The following is a 20,443-nucleotide window of genomic DNA, read 5'->3' as shown; positions in this document are numbered from 1 at the left end:
TATCTGAGCTTCCAAATCCTTGTGTTCCTCTCTTCCTATTTATTACTTCACCTTGCTGAATATTAGGTAAAAGCAGGAACTGAGCAATTCTTTGTCCTGGAGTAATTTAGCATAATATGTTTGGATTTTAATATTACCTTAATTTCTCCCTCATAGTATGAATTTATGACTCCAGGAAGAAGAGTCAGTCCTTTCAGAATATATTCATTCTTTCCTAAGACTAAACTTGACATTTCTGGTGGCACAGGCCCCCAAATTCCTGGAGGAACAACTTGTCTAACCATATTGGGGATCAGGATGATTGTTATTGTGTTATTGAGATCTAAGCCAGCATTTCTTCCTGGATTGAGTTGAATGAGGGAATCTACTTTGGGCCTGGCAGGGTGGAAATTCCCCTTATTTAACAACAGGGTGGGGGGATGCCCCTCCCGCCGTTTTCCAGTGGCTGGCCATTTTCTATGTCTTTATTTAATGGTTGTCCATTTCTATTAAATTTAGTGGCAGCTAATAAGCTTGCTTGAAAAATGCCTGACCTCACATTCTGACATGCTTGGATCATTTCTGTTATGGTACTATTTTTTTCTCAGAGGTGTTAGACATTTCTTACAATCAGCATTGGCATTTTCATAAGCCAATTGTTGAGTCAAAATGCCGCCTGCTGTCTCATGTTGAATTTGCATCTCACTGCTTGAGTGAGGTGAGCTACAAAATCAGAGAATGACTCAGTGGGCCCCTGCATGCACTTACTAAAGGCTCCCTCAGGTCCCCCCCCTGGTAAAGTCCACAAGGCTTTTTGCCCACAAAGTCTAATTTGCTCATACGCCTGTTGGATGTATTGGAGCTGATTCTGGACATCACTAAATTGCTCCTGTCCTGCAAGCATCTCAAAAGTTATTTGAACATTCTGTCTGAGATTTGAAGAAGCTTGTTCTTGACATTTCTCTAAAAATTCTCCTTTCCATAGTAAATAATCTCCTCCATCCAGAATTGCATGCACTAGAGAATACCAATCATAGGGAGCTAGGAATGCATCAGAAATGTTAGTTATAATTTCTCCAGTAAATGGATCATTGGGGCCATTCTATATCACACTATCACGCAAGGCCTTTATCATTTTAAAGTCAAATATTTCATGCTGTCTTATTTAATTTGAGAATTGTGGATTACCTACCTGTATAATAGGAAAAATAATTCTATCCTCCACTGTCATTTACTTCAATCCTTTTCAGATAGCTCTTTGTATAGGTGATTCTATTAGTGGTGATTTAAATGTTTCAGAAGCAGGACATGAAGGATACTCCTCAAATTTATCTTTCTGCTCCTCTTTAGGAGCAAAGGCTATAAAGGGAGGAGGTCTTTCTTCTATGATAGGCTTTAGCAAATGCAATACCATTTTCCACAAGGAGAAATTATTTGGAGGCAAACTTTTCCCTTGTTGCTGAGATTCTTTCAAGTTCTGACCTATTCTTTCCCAACATTCAACATCCAATGTACCCTCATCAGAAAACCATGGATTATATTCTATAATAATCTCTATAAACTGTAAAAGATCTCCTGACACTGCAATTTCCTTATCCTTTAGCATGCATGCCAAAAGTCTACAACACATGTGTCAAACACAAGGCCTGCGGGCCAAATCCAGCCCGCCAGGCCTTGCAATGTGGCCCACACCGCGCTGTCATCACTGCACTCCACTGTCAGTTTATGACATTGTCAGTTTATGACTGTTCAGTAAACCATTCGGCCCGCGATTTAGGCTGGATTTTAGATTTTGGCCCCTTCTCTGATTGAGTTCGACACCCCTAGTCTACAAGAAAGTCTCTCTCCTTTCAACAAATTCTGCCCCATTATGATCTGGCTGTAAACAAAAGAAATTACTCGAGCACTTATGGATTCATGGGCTTCCGCAGTGGACAAGAGTTTTGCACCCAGTTAATCATCCACCACCATGGATATGGTGATTTCTTTTTCCCTTCTGGTGAATTCTTTTTCTCCAAGTCCCAGTTCAAGGCGCCAAATGTGAAGTCATGGCCTGTGTGGCCTTGGGTTCAAAGACTTGGAGAAAGGGCTGATGTGCAAATACATAAGACAAGAACTATTCTTTTTGTCTTTTGCTCTTGGCATTTTAATTATGATGTGTCTTGGTGTGGTCCTCTTTGGATTCCTTTTGTTTGGGATTCTGTGCACTTCCTGGACTTGTAAGTCTATTTCTTTCACCAGGTGGGGTAAGTTTTCAGTCATTATTTCTTCAAATAGGTATTCAGTATCTTGTTCTCTCTCTCTTCTTCTGGGAACCCCATAATTCTGATGTTGGTAGGCTTGAAGTTGTCCCAGAGGCTCTTTACACTATCTTCATATTTTTGTATTCTTTTTTCTTTTTGCTTTTCTGGAGGAGTGTTTTTTGCTCCTTTGTATTCCAAAACTTTGACTTGATTCTTGCGATCCTCTAGTCTGCTTTTAGGTCTCTGTATAATATGTTTTATTTTAGTCAGTGTATGCTTAATTACTAGTTGATCTTTTTTTATATCCTTGAGGGTCTTGTTAAATTTATTGGCATTTTCTAGGAAATTCTTGAAAAACCTTATAACTGTGGTTTTGAACTTTATATTCAGTCTTTTGCTTTCCTCCATTTCCTTCATTTGTGACCTGCCTCTTTGTCTCCACATTTTGGTTGCTTCCCTGAGTTGATGGAGTGGCTTTGTGAGCTAGGTGTGCTAGCAGGTCCCAGTGGCTTTGCCTCCCAAGTTACCTGAGGTGAACACTCTTGGTGTGCTCCTTTGTGGGCTGGGCTGTGTGTGCAATCTTGTTGTAATTAAGCCTACATTGTTGTTAGTATCACTGGGCTGCGAGGATCAGCTGTGTCTATGCTGGGAGATCTTCTGTGCTCAGCTTGGATGGGGCAGAGTCTCAGGGTGGAGCAGACAGCCTTGGTTTCCCATCAGCCTTGCCCTAAGAGGCACATGTCTCAGTGTCCCGTGGCAATGGCTGCACACACCTCTGTGATAAGGCTGCTCTTGAGTTTCACCCGCTGCCAGACAGTCTAATTTCTCCCCAAATGAGTCTGGGTACCCAAAGTCTCACCCAGAACTGGAGTTGTGGGCAATTGGGAAGTTTTGTTTCCCTCCCAAACGAGAAAGCTAGCCACACACTTGCTGCCCACCTTCTCAGTGCACCATGAGTAAGCCCGCCGCGTATTCAGCTGCCTGCCCTTTCCGCATGCATGGGTCTCTGCACCTCTGTCCTCCACAGCTCCTCTGATTCTCAGTCTCCTTTTCTCTTTCTTTCTAGTTATATAATTTCCACTCAGCCAGCTTTCAGGTGGTTCTGGACAATGTCCACTCTGTCTTTCAGTTGCAGTTTTGAAATTGTTGTGCGAGATAGCAGTATAGTTGTTGACCTATGCCGCCATCTTGGTTTCTCCATTTTTCATTTCTTTTATTCAGTTCTTCATCTTCAGAATTTCTATTTGGTTCATTGTTAAGGTTTCAGTCTTTTTGATAAAGTAGTCCTTTTGTTCATTGAATTTTATTTCTGAATTCATTAAACTATTTGTGTTTTCTTATAAGTCATTGAATTTTTTCAGAACTGCACTCTTGAATTCTCTATCATGTTAATCACATGTTTCTATGTCTTTAAGTTTATTTTCTTGAGATTTTTAAATGTTTTTCTTTCTGAGCTGCCTCATTACCTTGCTTATTCATGGAATTTGTTGGATTATTTCTCTGCTAGGCATATATGAACATTAAATCTCTCTTTTTTAATTTAAAAAGTGGCATCTCTCTATTTAGTAGGTTGATAGGAAATCTTCCTTTTGTTTTCCTGTAGGTGGCTCTGAAGTGCAAGTTTTTTAGTTTCTCGTGCACTGCTCTAGCTCTTGGATCTTTGTAGAGAGTGGAAAATACCTAGTATTCCTGTGGAGGTGGGTGTCTCATCTGTGCAGTATCACAGTGGGAGTGACCCAGGTCATTCAGGGAACCACTCCTGTGAGGGAATATTGTAAGCAGTGGATTTCTGAGCCTGTGAAATCCCAGCAATATCCCCTGCAACCACTCTTCCAGCAGTGCAGCCACAAAAGGTATGAGTGGGATGAGCTAGGAGAGGCCATTTGGTTTATTTGTGGCTTTGTTCTCCTCCTAGTAGTGGCAACTGCCAGAACTCAGCTTCTTCACCCCTGTCACTCAGATTTACAGTGTGCCCCCCCAACCCAACACACACACACACACACACACACACACACGGAAAAATATTTCTGCTTCTCCAGTACTCAGGGCTGCAGATAACGTGCTCTGTAGCCCAACACTGACTGTTACCACTTCTTCTGGGGCCTGCTGCTTGCTCTGGGAGGGTTAAGGTAGGGGAGCTGTGGGAAGGAGCCAGGCTATATGGCTTTGTTTTTGTGCATGGAAATGGCAGCCTTCAGACAACTGTGGCCTTACCTCTGTGCTCTGTCTCTGCCCAGGTAACTGGGTTTATCCACAGTGCCTACTGCTCAGCCCTGCAGGAATACTCACAGTATTTATCTGCTCATTTGGGCTGAAGAGAGTGCCAGTGGCCACTTGACTACTCCCTTCTCCCAAGACCTATAGAAAGCTTCCAGCTACATCTGTGGCACCTTATCTCTGCCCTTCTTCTTTCCCTCCTCCCATGCTAACTCAGACTTGCCCACCCTCAAATGTTTTAATGCACAAATCTCTCAGATGTGTTTATGTCTAGAATAGGCAATCCTTTGTTCAATTATAGTTGTTCAAACCTTTCACACTACCATTTCTCTGGCATCACTCTCTGAGTTTGCTGTTATATAAATACTTTTTTAAAAACACATTAAAAGTCTTGAAAATTCAGTTTCCTTATTTTCTGGGAATTTTAGGAATATCCTGTTTACTCAAACATTTATTTCTATTGTATAAATAAATAAGAATTAGTTCCATAAATTTAAGAAAATATTAGGAAATTATTACACCCAATAGCCTCTCTGAATTCCAGACATCATCATCATCATCATCATCATCATCATCATCACCATCCAGACTATTGCCATAAGGAGAATGTTCATTTTTGAAGAACATCTCAAAGAAGAGAAAAGGACCCAGGAGTTTTTTGTTTTTGGTTTTTTTAAAAATATATTTTATTGATTTTTTTGCCCCCCTCCCTCTCTCCCATACATACCCTTCCTCCCCAGAGTTTTATGTCCATTGGTTGTACTTATATGTATGTACACAAGTCCTTCGGTTGATCTATTATCTCCCCCAGATCTTCCTCCCCTCCCCACTGTAATTTGACAGTCTGCCTGTTGCTTTACTGTCTCTATATCTGTCTCTTGGTTCATCAGTTTATAATGTTCTTTATCATCCACAAATGAGTGAGGTCATGTGGTGTTTCTCTTTCATTGACTGGCTTATTTCCCTCAGCATGATGTTCTCAAATTCCATCCAGGTTGCTGCAAATTATGAGAATTCCTTCTTTTTTATGGCAGCATAGTATTCCATTGTGTAGATGTACCATAGTTTTTGGATCCAATCATCTGCTGACGGGCATCTAGGCTGTTTCCAAATTCTGGCTATTGTAGATTGTGCTGCTATGAACATAGGGGTGCATATATCCTTTCTGATTGGTGTTTCTAGTTTCTTGGGATATATTCCTAGGAGTGGGATTACTGGGTCAAATGGGAGTTCCATCTTCAGTTTTTTGAGGAAACTCCACAGTGTTCTCCACAGTGGTTGCACCAGTCTGCATTCCCACCAGCAGTGCACGAGGGTTCCTTTTTCTCTGCAACCTCGCCAACACTTGTCGTTTGTTGATCTGTTGATGTTGGCCATTCTTACAGGTGTGAGATGGTACTGCATTGTTGTTTTGATTTGCACCTCTCGGACAATTAGTGACTTTGAACATGTTTTCATGTGCCTTTTGGCCTTCCTTCTGTCTTCTTTTGAAAATATTCTATTTAGGTCCATTGCCCATTTTTTAATTGGATCCTTCATCTTCCTTTTATTTAGTTGTAGGACCCAGGAGTTTTTATAGAGGCAGGTAAACTAGGAAGTCATCCATGAGTCTTATAGAAGTCATGAGGAAACATAAAGATGGTTCTTCCTATGGAATATGTGAGGGCAATGTGGTCCTTTGCAGTTAAGTATTTTTTCAGAACATTAAAGTGGGGTTGAAGGGTAGGGGTCTTAACCACTTCTTATATGTAGTTGTATGATTTTTAGATTTCTAGAAGGCTCATAAAAGTTTAATACTGTAGTGAGATTACTCTGCTTTGTCAATTTTTTCCTATAGAATTTCTCTGTATTCTTTATATGCCATATTACTTCTGCTTGCCTTTTTTCTTTTATTATGTTTTTCTATGCTTATGACTTATCTCCATAATTTAATTGTAGGTTCTCTGAGGGAAAGAAGTATGTCTTCTATTGTTTTCTATTTCTCCTCCTCTTCATCTTCCTCCTCTTTTTGCCTAACACTTAATATTCCATTCCACCTACCCAAAAGTTATTCATATTCAGCAGGAAAACAAATTATTTCTTTTTTGATGTGCTAAGACAGTAGACTTATAAGATATATGCTTTTCAGAATTTGAAAATAGCATCCAAGAACATTCAAAGTCACATGGTTCACTCCTATGAAAATTCACAGATGAATGAATATTTTTCTCTAATTGGTTTCTCCCTGGTTTCACATGTATGGCCAAGCTATTATTTTGGTATAGTTGAGTTCATCTTTATGTGCAAAATCAATGTCTAGTGATATTTTTAACAACCTCCTGCTCACCAATATACCTGTCTCTTTGATTCAGCCTGTGAACCACGGCATTATTCAGAATATGAAACATTATACTGGAAGAGATTTCATGAAGTCTATGTATTGTGTAGGCATTGGAAAGTTCATGTAATCTCATAATAATAAATATGACATGTTAAATGATGCTCATGCTTGGAATTTCATTTCAAGTAACATATAAGAGAAATTAGGGGGGAAGAGGGGCTGGATATTTTAAGCCAGGGGAAGCAAAATAAACTGAAACACTTATTACAAGGCCATGAAAATAAATTATTTTTTTTCTATTTTTTAAATGTAATAAATCTTTATTGTTCAGGTTATTACAATTGTTCCTCTTGTTCCCCCCATAGCTCCCCTCCACCTGGTTCCTACCCACCCTCTGCCCTTACCTCCCCCCACTGTCCTCATCCAAGGTCTACAATTTTAATCCAGTCTCTTCCCACACTCCCCACACACCTTTTCCCCCAAGAATTGCCCACTCCCTTTCTATGCCCCTGATTCTATTATATTCACCAGTTTATTCTGTTCATCAGATATTTTATTCACTTAATTTTTAGATTCACTTATTGATAAATATCTATTTGCTGTTCATAACTTTTATCTTTACCTTTTTCTTCCTTCTCTTCTTCAAGAATACCTTTCAGCTTTTCATATAATACTGGTTTGGTGTTGATTCAATTCTAAATGTCAGCTTGGTTGGGTAGAGTAATCTTGGTTGTAGGTTCTTGATATTCATCACTTATATTTGTTGACATTCCTACCTGGTATGCATAGTTTCTGTTGAGAAATAAACTGTCAATTGTATGGATGCTCCCTTATAGGTAATTAACTGTTTTTCTCTTGCTGCTTTTAATATTTTCCCTTTGTCTTTTTTTGCTCTTGGCATTTTAATTATGATGTGTCTTGGTGTGGTCCTCTTTGGATTCCTTTTGTTTGGGGTTCTGTGCACTTCCTGGACTTGTAAGTCTATTTCTTTCACCAGGTGGGAGAAGTTTTCTGTGATTATTTCTTCAAATAGGTTTTCAGTATCTTGCTCTCTCTCTTCTTCTGGCACCCCCATTATTTGGATGTTGGTATGTTTGAGGTTGTCCCAGAGGCTCCTTACACTATCTTCAAATTTTTGGATTCTTTTTTCTTTTTGCCTTTTTGGAGGACTATTTTTTGCTTCTTTGTATTTCAAATCTTTGACTTGTTTCTTGTGGTCTTCTTGTCTGCTGTTAGGTCTCTGTATAATATGTTTTATTTTAGTCAGTGTATGTTTAATTTCTAGTTGGTCCTTTTTCATATCCTCGAGGTTCTTGATAAATTTATCAGCATTTTCTAGGAAATTCTTGAAAAACCCTATAACTGTGATTTTGAACTCTATATCTAGTCTTTTGCTTTCCTTTATTTCTTTCATTTGTGATCTATTACTATGACTTCACATTTTCGCTGCTTCCCTGAGTTGGTAGAGTAGCTTTGTGTGCTAAGTTTCCTATAGGGCCCAGTGGCTCAGCCTCCCCCAGGTACCTGAAGTGGACACTTTTGGTGCACTTCTTTGTAGACTGTGTGCACAGCCTTGTTGTAGTTAAATCTTGATTATTGTTGGAATCACTGGGAGGAATTGACCTCCAGGCCAAATGGCTGTGAGGATCAGCTGTGTCTATGCTGGGAGAACTTCTGTGCTGGAGACACCCTTATTGGAGAAGACTTGCAAAAGCCTCTGTGTTCAGCTTGGATGGGGCAGAGTCTGAGGGCAGAGCAGACAGCCCTGGCTTCCTGTCAGCCCTTCCCTATGAGGCCCCTGGGTCTCAGTGTCCCTCAGTAATCGCTGAAAGCACCTCTGAGAAAAAGCTGCCCTCGAGTTTTGCCCACTGCTGGACAGTCAAGTTCCTTTCCAAATGAGTCTGGTTTCCCAGAAACTCGCCCGTATCTGGAGTTCAGCGTAGTTGGGAGCTTCTGTCTCCCTCCTATCGATACTTTAGAAAGCCAGCTGTGTACTCAGCTGTCCGTGCACTCAGCAGTCAATTCTCTCTGTGCGTGTGCCTCCGGACCTCTGCCTTCCACAGCTTCCCTTAGTCTTTATGTGTTTTCTCTTTTCCTGACAGTTCAGATTCCCCTGAATGAGTCTGGGTTTCCTGAGTCTAGCCTGGGACTAGAGTTCAGCACAGTCAGAAGTTCCATCTCCCTCCCACTTTAAAAAGCCAGCTGTGCACTCAGCCATCCATGCAGTCAGTCGCCCGTCCTCTCCGTGCGCTTGTATTCGTACCTCAGCCTTTTGCAGCCCCTCTGAGTCTCCATGTACTTTCCTCTTTCCTTCTAATTGTATAATTTCCACTCAGCCAGCTTTCCTGTGTTTCTGGATGGTGTCCATTTTGTCTTTTAGTTGTAGTTTTAATATTTTTGTGTGAGTCAGCAGTTTAGGTGTTTACCTATGCCACCATCTTGGTTTCTCTTCTCTATAATAAACTTTTGGTAATAAAAAATGTTGTTTTCTATCTACTCAAAAAGGCTTAATGGAAGTATAATAAAAGAGTAGATTAATGTTTACAAGAGGGTAAAGTAACACAGTATCACAAATAGCAAAAATATTAAAAGACACCAGTATTGTAAATGAAGACAATTTTAGTGAAGGAAACAAAATAACTTTAGAAGAGGCCGCTTTAGTCTGCATTGTAATAATTACATTTACAGAAAGGTAACCACATTATGCTGCCCAGGAGATTCTACACTTTGCTTTTATGATCAGAAAGTGCCAAGCCTTACTTAAAACAAAAACAACTTTAGGTTATATCATAGGTTCAATACAGAGAATCCAATCTCCAACATCTTCTACATCTGGCTGAGCAAGATTGTCTTTAAGGCCTCCTCTAGACTCTAGCTTTCTTAGAGTCCTCTAAGTGATAATCATTATGATTACTCCATGGTACTTCAATTTTTTAATGATTACTGAATAATTGGAGAAGGGTTCTGTTTTGTTGAATATAGTTATAACATTCTAATTCTTTGAAAATCTGTGATTCTACATGTAAAATATTACCAATCAACCTGAATATTTAGTTTACTAAGACACTTCATTCCTTGATCATTCTGACGTATTTACTATACAATCTTTGTAGGTAGATTTTTGTTTTTCTAAAAATAAAGGGGAATTGAACATTATAAACTGACAAACCAAAAGTCAGATATAAAGACAGTAAAGCATCAAGCAGACTGTAAAATTACAGCGGGGAGAGTAGGGAGATCTGGGGGAGATAAGAGATCAACCAAAGGACTTGTATACATGCATATAAGTACAACCAATGGACACAAAACTCTGGGGAGGGAGGGTATGTATGGGAGGGGGGGTAATGTTAAAATATGTACACAGATAATAATTTAATAAAAAAATAAAAATAAAAATAAAAATAAAGGGGAATTGAAAGGGAATAGATCTCCAGGGTTAGATCCTTTGGCATTAAAAACTCCCTTGGATTGCTTTTGGCTGTTGGCTGCAGCAACTTATTTTCTTGCAAAGATGAAGCATCTGGTTTTTGTTATCTCAATTATGTTGTCCTGGGAATATTACTATTGCAATGGAAATTTGACCGTATGCTCTATGTGGATTTGGATCTACACCATGGAGATGGTAAGCCCTTCACTTTCAAGGGTGCTTTGCTGTTAGGATAAAGTTGCTTCTAGGTGGCTGATAAAAGGAGAAATGCCTGTTGCAATTGAAAGTTTCCTAATTGAGAATCCTAAAATAGGTAGAGATTCTTCTAACTGATGCAATTCCTCCTTTGCTGATGAAGCTACTGCTTTAATATACCAGGTTCTTTTATCCTCCCCTCTCATCTCTTCCAATAGCAAAGCTCTTCAGTAGAAAATGATAAGAAGTGGGAATATTACCTAGTGTTTACTCCAGTGCTCAGTAACCTCCCTTAGGTCACTTTCACATGTTCTTAGTGAAATCTGTAGTTAGAGCTGACAGTCTTTATACTTCTCTCAAGATCAGAATGGGTACATGATGAAATATCATTGTGAATTTTTCACCAATAGGGATACCAACTTACATAGCAGTCAAAATCTGTTCCACTGTTTTTGAATTGCTAAAATATTTAGTCCTGTGCAAACAAACCTAGGGCATCTTCTCTAACTTTTAATAGCAGCAGAATCATTAACAATTTGCTTTAACTTCATTAATTTCTTCTTTGAAGACTTCACTGAAATGATGCAGCCAACCCTCCTCTGAACTTTCGATCTACAATGTGGAGCTTCAGTGACAGTTACCCACATTCTGTTTCTTTAACAAATCATGTGGGTTGCACCTATCTCCATTGATCTAGGAACACTTACCTAGTAAAATTAGTTAAAGGAGTTTCCTCCCCTATCCTACATCAAGAATTGCTACTTCCCTGTTGCTAGGGATAATCAAGACAAGAGAGGGGAAAATAATATATGATAGAGACTAGAGTCAGCTTTGCTGCCAAAATAGATAAAGAAGGAAGAAATTGTCAGGGGAAACCTCCCCAGGTAATTCATCTAGATGGATGCTAGCATGAGATGATGACAGAAAATTAAAGGTAACCGAGAGAAGAGAGAAGGGTTAAAACAATCAGGGTACTACTTTAAGATCAATGTCTACTGAATATCTGAACACTCCGCCAGTGAAAAACACAACCTTGCTAAAAAAATATCTTCAGATGCTCCTTATCATCTATAACAAGGGTAACATTTGGCCCACGGCTTGTTTTTGTATGACCAGCTAGCTCAGGATGATTTTTTAAATATTTTTACAAGATTGTTAAGGAAGAAGGGGATGCAATAGAGACCATGTAGTTTGGAAAGCCTAAAATATTTACCATGTAGCCACTTGGTTTACTAACCCTTGGCCCATAGCAATGGTTCTCAAACTCAAATGTATATCAAAATGACCTGGGGGAAGTTTGTGTTAAAATGCAGACTTCTGGGCCATATCCACCAAATATTTAGATATAATAGGCCTGGTATGGAATCTGGGAATCAACATTTTAACAACACCCAAGTTGTTACACAGCCCACACTTTGAAAAGCAGTGGTCTTCATGGTAAAGTCCACACTTTTTACCCTGTCTTTTGAGGCCTGCCTCAAAGAGGCCTCACCTCTTATTCCTACCTTCTCTCTCACAAGTTGCTATGCAGGCTTATCTACTGAATAATCACCAAACATATCTCACTGCACCCACTTCCATGATTTGGCATCACTTTTTCTAACTTAGTTTTGTTTTTTCCTCCCCTTTTGGACCTACAAGTTCTACATAGTTCAAGTTTCAAGAGTATCTGATTTGCTCTGAACACTCCAGCTCAAGTGTTTTCTCCCCTACTCAACTGTATTTTTTATATTACTGATTTGATATTTAATTATATATTGTCTTATACTATTAATTCTTTAAGCTTTCTATGTCTTATCATGTAGAAACTTTCAGTTTATCCAAAATAGAGATCAAATTGTGTACTTCTTTCTGTCCTAAACAATGGCTTGAACAAACAGAATTATGCATGCGTTATAGTAGAAGTTCAGGAAAATATTTGTTGAATGCATGAATTATTATGAAATTCAAACTAGTAGTATCAGAGTTTAAGAATAGCATCAACTCTGTTGAACCATGTAAGAATGACTGTCACCTGAAACCATTTTTTCCATTTGCAGTGTTATTTCTACACCATTTAGAGTTTCCTGTTTTAGCCAACTTTTATGGTGTGTTTCATTTCAGTTTATTTCCCCTCTTCAGCACCTCCTTTCCTGTGACCCCTGCTCCACCTCCAAATTCTTACACATTCAGTTTACTTTAAATCTCCCATGATTTCATAACTAGCATTTTATGGTGGCTTCACTGTACTCATACCTGTCCTCACCTTCTTTCTTCAACTACCTACCATTCTTCTTATTCACACCAAGCCCCATACCCTCCACCTATCTGCCTGAGCAAAGTAGAATTTTCTAACAATTCCTAATGGTGGGTTTTTTTTGTGAGAAGAGATACAAATAGGTACTAAGTATAAGAAAAGGTGGAGAGAACCAAGATGGCAGCATAGGTAAACATCTGAACTTGCTGCCGTACACAACCATATCAAAACTACAACTAAAAGACAAAATAAATATCATCCAGAACCACAGGAAGACTGGCTGAATGGAAATTCTACAACTAAAAGGGAAGAGAAAAGCGCATTGAGTCCAGTAAGATGTACAAAGATGCAGAAGTGAAGTGCAGAGGTACGGAGGCATGCACAGAAAAGGGCTGGCAACTGGGTATGCTGTAGTCTTTTTCAATCAGAAGAGAGATAAAAGCTCTTGACTGCTCTGAACTCCAGTTCCTGGCAAGACTCTGGGGACCCAGACTCATACAGGGAGAAACTGGACTGTCTGGCATCGGGCCAGAATGTGAGGGCTACTTTCTCTCAGAGGTGCTTGCAGCGATCATCATTCCTGCACAGGGCCATGGGACACAGAGACTGGAGATCTATTCGGGGCAGGGCTGACAGTCAGTCATTGCTGTTTGCTCCACCCTGGTGATTCCCTGAGACCCCTCCTCATCCAATTTACAACCCCACCCAAGCTGTGCACAGAGGATTTGTATATGAATGGCCTGGCCTTTTGCAATCTAAAATTAACTAACAACCTGCATCTGGGTCAGAGAACTCCTATTCTTTAAGGTCACAGTCAATCTCTAATGAAGACTGAATGCATTAAGTAAACACAGAGACAATTTCTTTATTTGAAGTATAAATGAGTATATGGCAAAAATTTGCTAATAGTATTCCTTCCATTTTACAGAGGGATTATCTGACAATATGTGATTCAGGGAAGAAAGGTGTAGAGGTGGGCAGTGTGTTTATCTGAATAAGTAGTGGCTTTTAAGAATTACATCTATTATCTCCCAGGTCTCTATTCATTTTCTTTTTCTCCCCCTTTTTTTTTTTATTATTTGAAGGATTACAAATAGTAGTACATATGTCTCCTTCCCCCCCCGCCCGACCTCCCCTCAGCCTCCCTTACCCCTCTGCATATGCCTTCACCTCCCCCCCCCCCCGCAGTTTCTTGTATCCATTGGTTATGTTTATATGCATGCATATAAGTCTTTTGGTTGATCTCTTATAGCCCCCCCCCGCCCCCAACCTCCCTTGCCTTCCCTCTATAGTTTGACAGTCTGTTCAATGGTTCTTTATAACTATTTTTCTCCCATTTCTTTTTTTTGAAAAATCTTGCATCTGCAGACTAGAAATAAATATATTTTAACAAAAAACGTTTGAGTCCCAATTTCAGTGTCCAACAGTTCTGAGACTCAGTTTCAGTGTCAAATAGTTCCTTATATGTACATGCCAACAATGATATCTGGATGATAGACAGATGGTGGTAATGCAGGTCCGATCCTCTCTGGTTTGGTCCTGGGCAACCTGCAGCAACGCACAGCTGCTGACTGCTTATTCATTTTCTTATTCTGTTTAAATGGAAAGCGGAGTCTTTTTAAAGAAAAATTTCCCCCCATCTATTTCCCAGCTACTATTAAGGGACAAGTACATGACTATTTTTAGTCTTCTATGTTTTAGCTACAAATATTGTATGTACTGTAAGTTACCTAGTACACACTTTGAGAGAACTGCATTTATAACCAAATCTGTATCATAGAGGTGCAGAAGTGAAGTGCAGAGGTATGGAGGCACGCAGTTTACAATTGGATTTTCACTATATAATGCCTAATGTTTATACTGGTCACATTTTTTTAAAAGGGTTAAAAAATAAACACAATGCAATTTCACCTCCCAAGTCATCACGGTGTCCCTGCACAAATTCTCCCCAGGATTTTTCCCAGGCAAATGAACTGTATGCTCAGTATTACATTTGAGGAATAATATACTACAGTTCTTTTATACATTTCTTATATTTGGATAGTTCAATGCTATTATTACCTTATTGGTGCAACTTTAAGCAAAAATTTAAGACAAGTCATTTCAGGTGATAATGATAAGAGGAATGTGATGCCATTTCTTATTACAGCTGACTTTTATGGACAGCCAATAGATAGCTTACTTATACTTAATGTACTATCAGATATCCTGTGGAATTCCCTACATCCTGATAATTACATGATATATTAATACTATGTTACTCTTAGACATATGGAAAGTGAAGTACAGGAGTTAATCTTTTTTTTCCCTCAGCCAGAATGAATCTAAGGTTTTCCAATTTTCTTATAATTTTTCTGCTCCCCAACATTGTCTTCAACAGTCACTTCTCCATATTATTTTAATTCATTCCCTTAGAAAAACTATCACAGGATAGTGCTCTATTTCACCTTCTGGCCTTCTGAATTCCAATCAGAGAATCCTTCAACTTTTCTAATTCTCATGTTCTTAAAACTATTCATGGTACCCCTCTCTTTTACAGGAACAGGTGATGTGACTGATGTTGGCCTAGGGAAGGGACAGTACTACAGTGTGAATGTTCCCATTCAAGATGGCATACAAGATGAGAAGTATCACCACATCTATGAAAGGTATGGTAGTAATGCTGAGCCAGTAACAACTGTATTACATTTCTGTAAGATGAAATGACCCCAATCTTACAGAATTATTGTTTTCAAAAAACAATTTGTGGGGGGAAAGGTACTGTATATTTATGTAGCTTTTGTACACTGTTCATTATCCTTAATGTATCAGATAACCATCTTCTGTTTAGGAGAGCCAAGTGTTTAGGCCAGAGGCACATTCTTGGTTTGATCTTATGAGCTACCCCATAAGACTAAGACCATCCTCAAACCAGAGCTTCTAGGCTGCCTTTGAAGTATCTTATCTATTACTTTCTAAGCTAAAACCTGCATGTGTATAATCTCATTAGCCTGGGAAGGTCCTTTTGGGTTCGCTGTTATGTAGATCTGCTTCCATCCACTAGTGTGAATATTAGAGTTTTTTATTATGAGTTCTTCAGTTCTATTTGCTGTGTTAAACTAGGGGTCAGAAATCTGTTCTTTTTACCTTATGGTTATTATATTAAATTATAGCCACTGGTAGGCAGTTTGTTGCCAATGTTTAGGCCATTGGGGATGAAAAGCCTTACAGAATGTGAGAAGGGTGGCAGGCACTCTACTCATATTCATAAAAATTGAGGTTGGCCCTGTCCGGTGGGGCTCAATTGGTTAGAGCATTGTCTCGTGCACCAGAAAGTCACAAGTCCGATTCCTGGTAAGGGCACATATCTATGTTAGGGCATGATGGGAGACAACTGGTCTCTCTCTCTCTCTCTCTCTCTCTCTCTCTCTCTCTCTCTCTCTCTCTCCTTTCTTCCCTCCCTCTTTAAAATCATATTTTAAAATTTGAGATTGGTCAGGTATAAATTCATTGCTGACATTGGCAGTAGAGAAAGTGAGTCTGACTAGAAGTCAGCAAGTCAACATTACTCAAGATAAGTAATAGGGATTAAGGCGCTTTTGATCCTTCTCTCACTGGGCTTAGATTTCTCCCAAACTCTACTAGAAACAGGGACTTCCCAAAGGACTCTGCACTGGTCATCATCACTCACTGGCAGTTGTATAAATAAAGTAGAAGTATTAAAAAATAAAAGACATCTCTTGGATGATTAGTGACTTTGAGCGTGTTTTCATATGTCTCTTGAACTTCCTTATGTCCTCTTTCGAAAAGTATCTTTTAGGTCAGTTGCCCATTTTTTTTTATTGGGTTGTTTATTTTCCTTTTATTACGTTGTATGAGTTCCCTGTAAATGTCGGAGATTAAACACTTACTGATGATAACACTGGCATTTATGTTCTCCCATGCTGTGGGCTTTCTTATTGTTTGTTGATGCTTTCTTTGCAAATCAAAATGACAATGTGGTATCATCTCACACCTGCAGAATGGCTATCATCAACAAATCAACAAATGACAAGTGCTGATGAGGATACAGAGAAAAGGGAACTCTCGTGCACTGCTGGTGGTAATGCAAACTGGTGCAGCCACTGTGGAGAAACAGTATAGAGTTTCCTCAAAAAACTAAAAATGGAACTCCCATTTGACCCAGTGATCCAACTTGTAGAAATATATGCCAAGAAACTAAAACACCAATCAGAAAGAATATATGCACCCCTATGTCCATGGCAGCACAATTCACCATAGCTAAGATTTGGAAACCGCCTAAGTACCCGTCAGCAGATGAGTGAATTAAAAACCCGTGGTAAATCTACACAATGGAATACTATGCTGCGGTAAAAAAAAAGAAAGAATTCTTACCATTTGCAACAGTATGGATAGAACTGGAGAGCATTATGCTAAGTGTAATTAGCTAGTCAGAGAAAGATAAATATCACATAGATCTCACTCATTTGTGGAATATAATGAAGAACATAAACCGATGAACAAAAACAGATCCAGAGACAGAGAAGCATCGATCAGACTGTCAAATCTCAGAGGAAAGGCTGGGGATGGTGGGGGTAAGGGGAAGAGATCAACCATAGGACTTGTATGCATGTATATAAGCCTAACCAATGGACACAGACACCAAGGGAGTGAGGACATGGTGGGGGATGGGGGGATAAGGACACATATGTAATACCTTAATCAATAAAGGAAAAAAAAAGGTAAAAATAAATAAATAAATAAATAAATAAATAAATAACATCTGTAATGCTTTCAACAATAAAGATAAATTAAATAAGAAATAAAAAAATTTATGTCCAAAGGTGTTTCTTAGCTGAAGACACTTGTTAGGCCAAGTAATCATGCAGCAGCTCTAGCCTCTTTAGGTTTTTGATCATGTCCCCTGGCTACCTCTATATTGTTGGACTGAAAAGGTCTTTTTTTTTTTTTTTTTTTTGAGCAGGATATTGATGGTTTTAATTGACCTTTTTTTGTTCACCTTAGGCTCTGTTCTGCTATTGACGTGCAAATCATAGCTGCTTGTGTAACTTCACCAATGAAGATGTCCCTGTGGTTCTGTGTAAAAGGAGAATTATTTTGTTTTTCTCTTAATCCCCTTCTTGAGAGTGCCCAACATTTTGTTACCATTTTTTTATGCTATAACAGGAAACTAGGTTGTTCTCCTCAGTGCTTTGTGCACAGTTTCTTAGAGTTCTGTCCTGGATCTTCATTGAAAGGTCAGCACTCATCATCCTACATTAGTAGTTTGTAATATTGGCCCTTCCTAAATGGGCTACCTTATGTATGCCCCTATTTGAAGCCCAGGTGCAGATCATAAAACCTCCTGAGACGTTCCTTAAGCACCCATGAGCTTGGTACTTCACTTCCTGGAAATGCTGTGTGTCATCGACAGACTTGAGGATTTCCCAGTGGCTATCCCCAAGGAAGTCTACTACTTACCCTTCTTCAGTTACAAAAATATCTGTTTCTCCCCTATATTTTCTTTTTTTCTCTGTCTCTTAACTAGTTCCTACGATATGATAAGGAAAAATATTTTAAGTTCTATGATAATTCATATTTAAAATTAGCCTTGGTATCAAAATTAATTAGAAGCATTTTAACAGTGAGTTTAGCCCCAAGGAAAAGATTCATGGAAGATCATACATGATTTCTCTTTACAGAAATCCTGTTACCACTCCAGCCTCAATGTTCAGGAGGCCAGCATTTATTAAAGATTCTTTCAGCTTGCCTACTAAAGTACTAGACACTCATCAGTGTGTAGTTCCCAGACCCCTTTTGCACAATGATTATCCAGGATAACAGGTTCCAGGTTTTCATTAGATGTACAATAATTTTTCCCTTTGATTTCTTTCAGAAGTCAAGTCTGGTCAGGGTGTTATATGAAAGCACCCCTGATTTCAAAGGTGGCAGGGAGCCTTTCTGACCCAACATCTCTCCCATCTGTTAGACTAATAATCTGAAGTTTCTATAACAGAAACATATTTTTATTATACAATTAGAAGTGGTCCTTAAAATGGAATTTTGGTACAATCTATCCTCCTTACTCACACTCTACCATTAGGTGTATGGTTTTCATAGCACTTCTTTTTCACAGAAGATTTTGAAAGAGTTAGAGCATGAGCACCCTGCACATTTAGAGGAGCAGGAATGGGTAACAGAACAGTAGAGGGGAAGGGAAACAAAAACAAAACAATCTTTACAAACTAAATAGTTTTGCAGAGGATGAATCCTGGTAACTGTATCACTTAGTTCCAGTCATTATGCTTGTGACTTCTAGTTTGTTGCTTGGAACCAGAGTCTCTTGCACATTTGCCATTGACTTCTGACCCATTGCCTACCACAAAAGATATAGTAGACATAGGAGTGACTTACATAAGAAAAGTTATCTGGTATATCTGCTATCTCCTTTTCATCTCTTGTTTCATGAGCCCACTAGTTTTCTGGATCACTTCTTACCTGAGATAAATAAAGCACCCCTTTATTGCTGACTCACTGATAAGATGCTGTAATTTTTGTTTGCCACTGATTTGTAGTACTTTGTTTCGGGTAATTGCTTCTCCCTGTGGGATTCATGAACCCTTTTTCTCTCACTTCCTACTGCCTCTTTTCCCTCTTTCCTCCCTTTCTTCCCTCCTTCTCTCCCCCTCTCCTTCCCTCCCACCCTTTCTTCTTCCTTCACTCCATCCCTTCCTTCCTTCTTTCCCTTCTTTCTTTAACATTTTTTTCTCTTATACATCCTTTACTTTGCTAGCTACTTAGCAGGACTTAGTGGTTTCATCTTAAAGTTGAAAATACCCCCTTCATTTAAAAAATGGCTTAGGGTTTCTTTTTTAATAGGCCAGATATGGAATTTTTACAGGAATGTTTTCAACACCAAAAGACCTTGGGTTCCATTTTATGTAAAAAAGAATTTCACAGTCATAGCTTTCTATGTCATTCAATACTAATTTAGAAGGGTAAGAGTCACTGATTGCCAAAAGCTTCCCATAATTTCCATGTGAGCTACTATAGTTGGGATTAGAATTAGAACCCTATTTTAACTAGAAGAGAAGAACATCAGCATTGTCCTTGAAAGTAAAATTCCTTTAGATAGAAGCTAGGGCCCCAATATAGAGATGATAGAGATATATTATATTCTAGAGGTATATTTAGTTTGGAAGTTCACACCACTCCTCAGCCACATGCACATATAACACACAATGGAAGATAGTCTTAATAGTATTTAAGCTATTGCCCAAAATGCTTTGTTGATTACTTTGTGAGTATTTATAATTAAGGACTGTGGAAGAGGACAATGACAAGTACTTCCTTGCTGTTGGTTCAAGAGAGGTTTTGATAAATAGTGGGATACCACTCTGGACTTTAAATCTTGCAGGATGACCAAACTACTCACCCACTATGAACTGTCATGGTATATGAATAATTTGAAGAAGAAAATCAGAGTTGTGCTTAAACTTCTTAATTTGTATCCTTCCTATAATTTTACAGCCATAACAACCAGAGAACAATTTTTATTCAATGTCCAATAATTAGTGTACTAGTAGCTCGTGTATGAATCCGTGCGCCAGTAGCTCTCCAGTAGCTCTCTGCTGCCCTCCAGTAGCTCTCTGCCTGCTGCCCTGCCCTTCTGTAGCTCCCTCCGCCCCTTTTGCCCCCCTCATAACTTGCTGCACTGCCCCCTCCTATAGCTCTCTGCCCTGCTTGTAGCCAGTAGCTTGCTGCCACTCTCCTGTAGCTCTCCACCCACTGCCCTGCCCTTCTGTAGTTTCCTCCATGCTCCCCTGCTCCGCCCTCATAGCTTACTG

At 39.1% G+C, this 20,443-nt stretch overlaps 1 protein-coding gene across 1 annotated transcript in view; it reads left to right on the top strand.

Moving 5' to 3' along the window:
* The window catches only part of HDAC8 (histone deacetylase 8), a gene marked incomplete at its 3' end in the record, with an annotated part of 329,092 nt that overhangs the window by 59,660 nt on the left and 248,989 nt on the right, over window positions 1–20,443 (top strand). Inside the window, 3 exon segments of the mRNA XM_084869700.1 lie at window positions 10,251–10,402; window positions 14,537–14,581; window positions 15,157–15,265. Coding sequence (XP_084725826.1) covers window positions 10,251–10,402; window positions 14,537–14,581; window positions 15,157–15,265 — 306 coding nt within the window.

The sequence above is a fragment of the Pipistrellus hanaki genome (assembly GCF_964339955.1).
Source record: "Pipistrellus hanaki genome assembly, chromosome: X".
NCBI classification, from domain to species: domain Eukaryota; kingdom Metazoa; phylum Chordata; class Mammalia; order Chiroptera; family Vespertilionidae; genus Pipistrellus; species Pipistrellus hanaki.
Note: the sequence above shows the minus strand (reverse complement) of the source record. Positions and strands in the feature narration are given on the sequence as shown.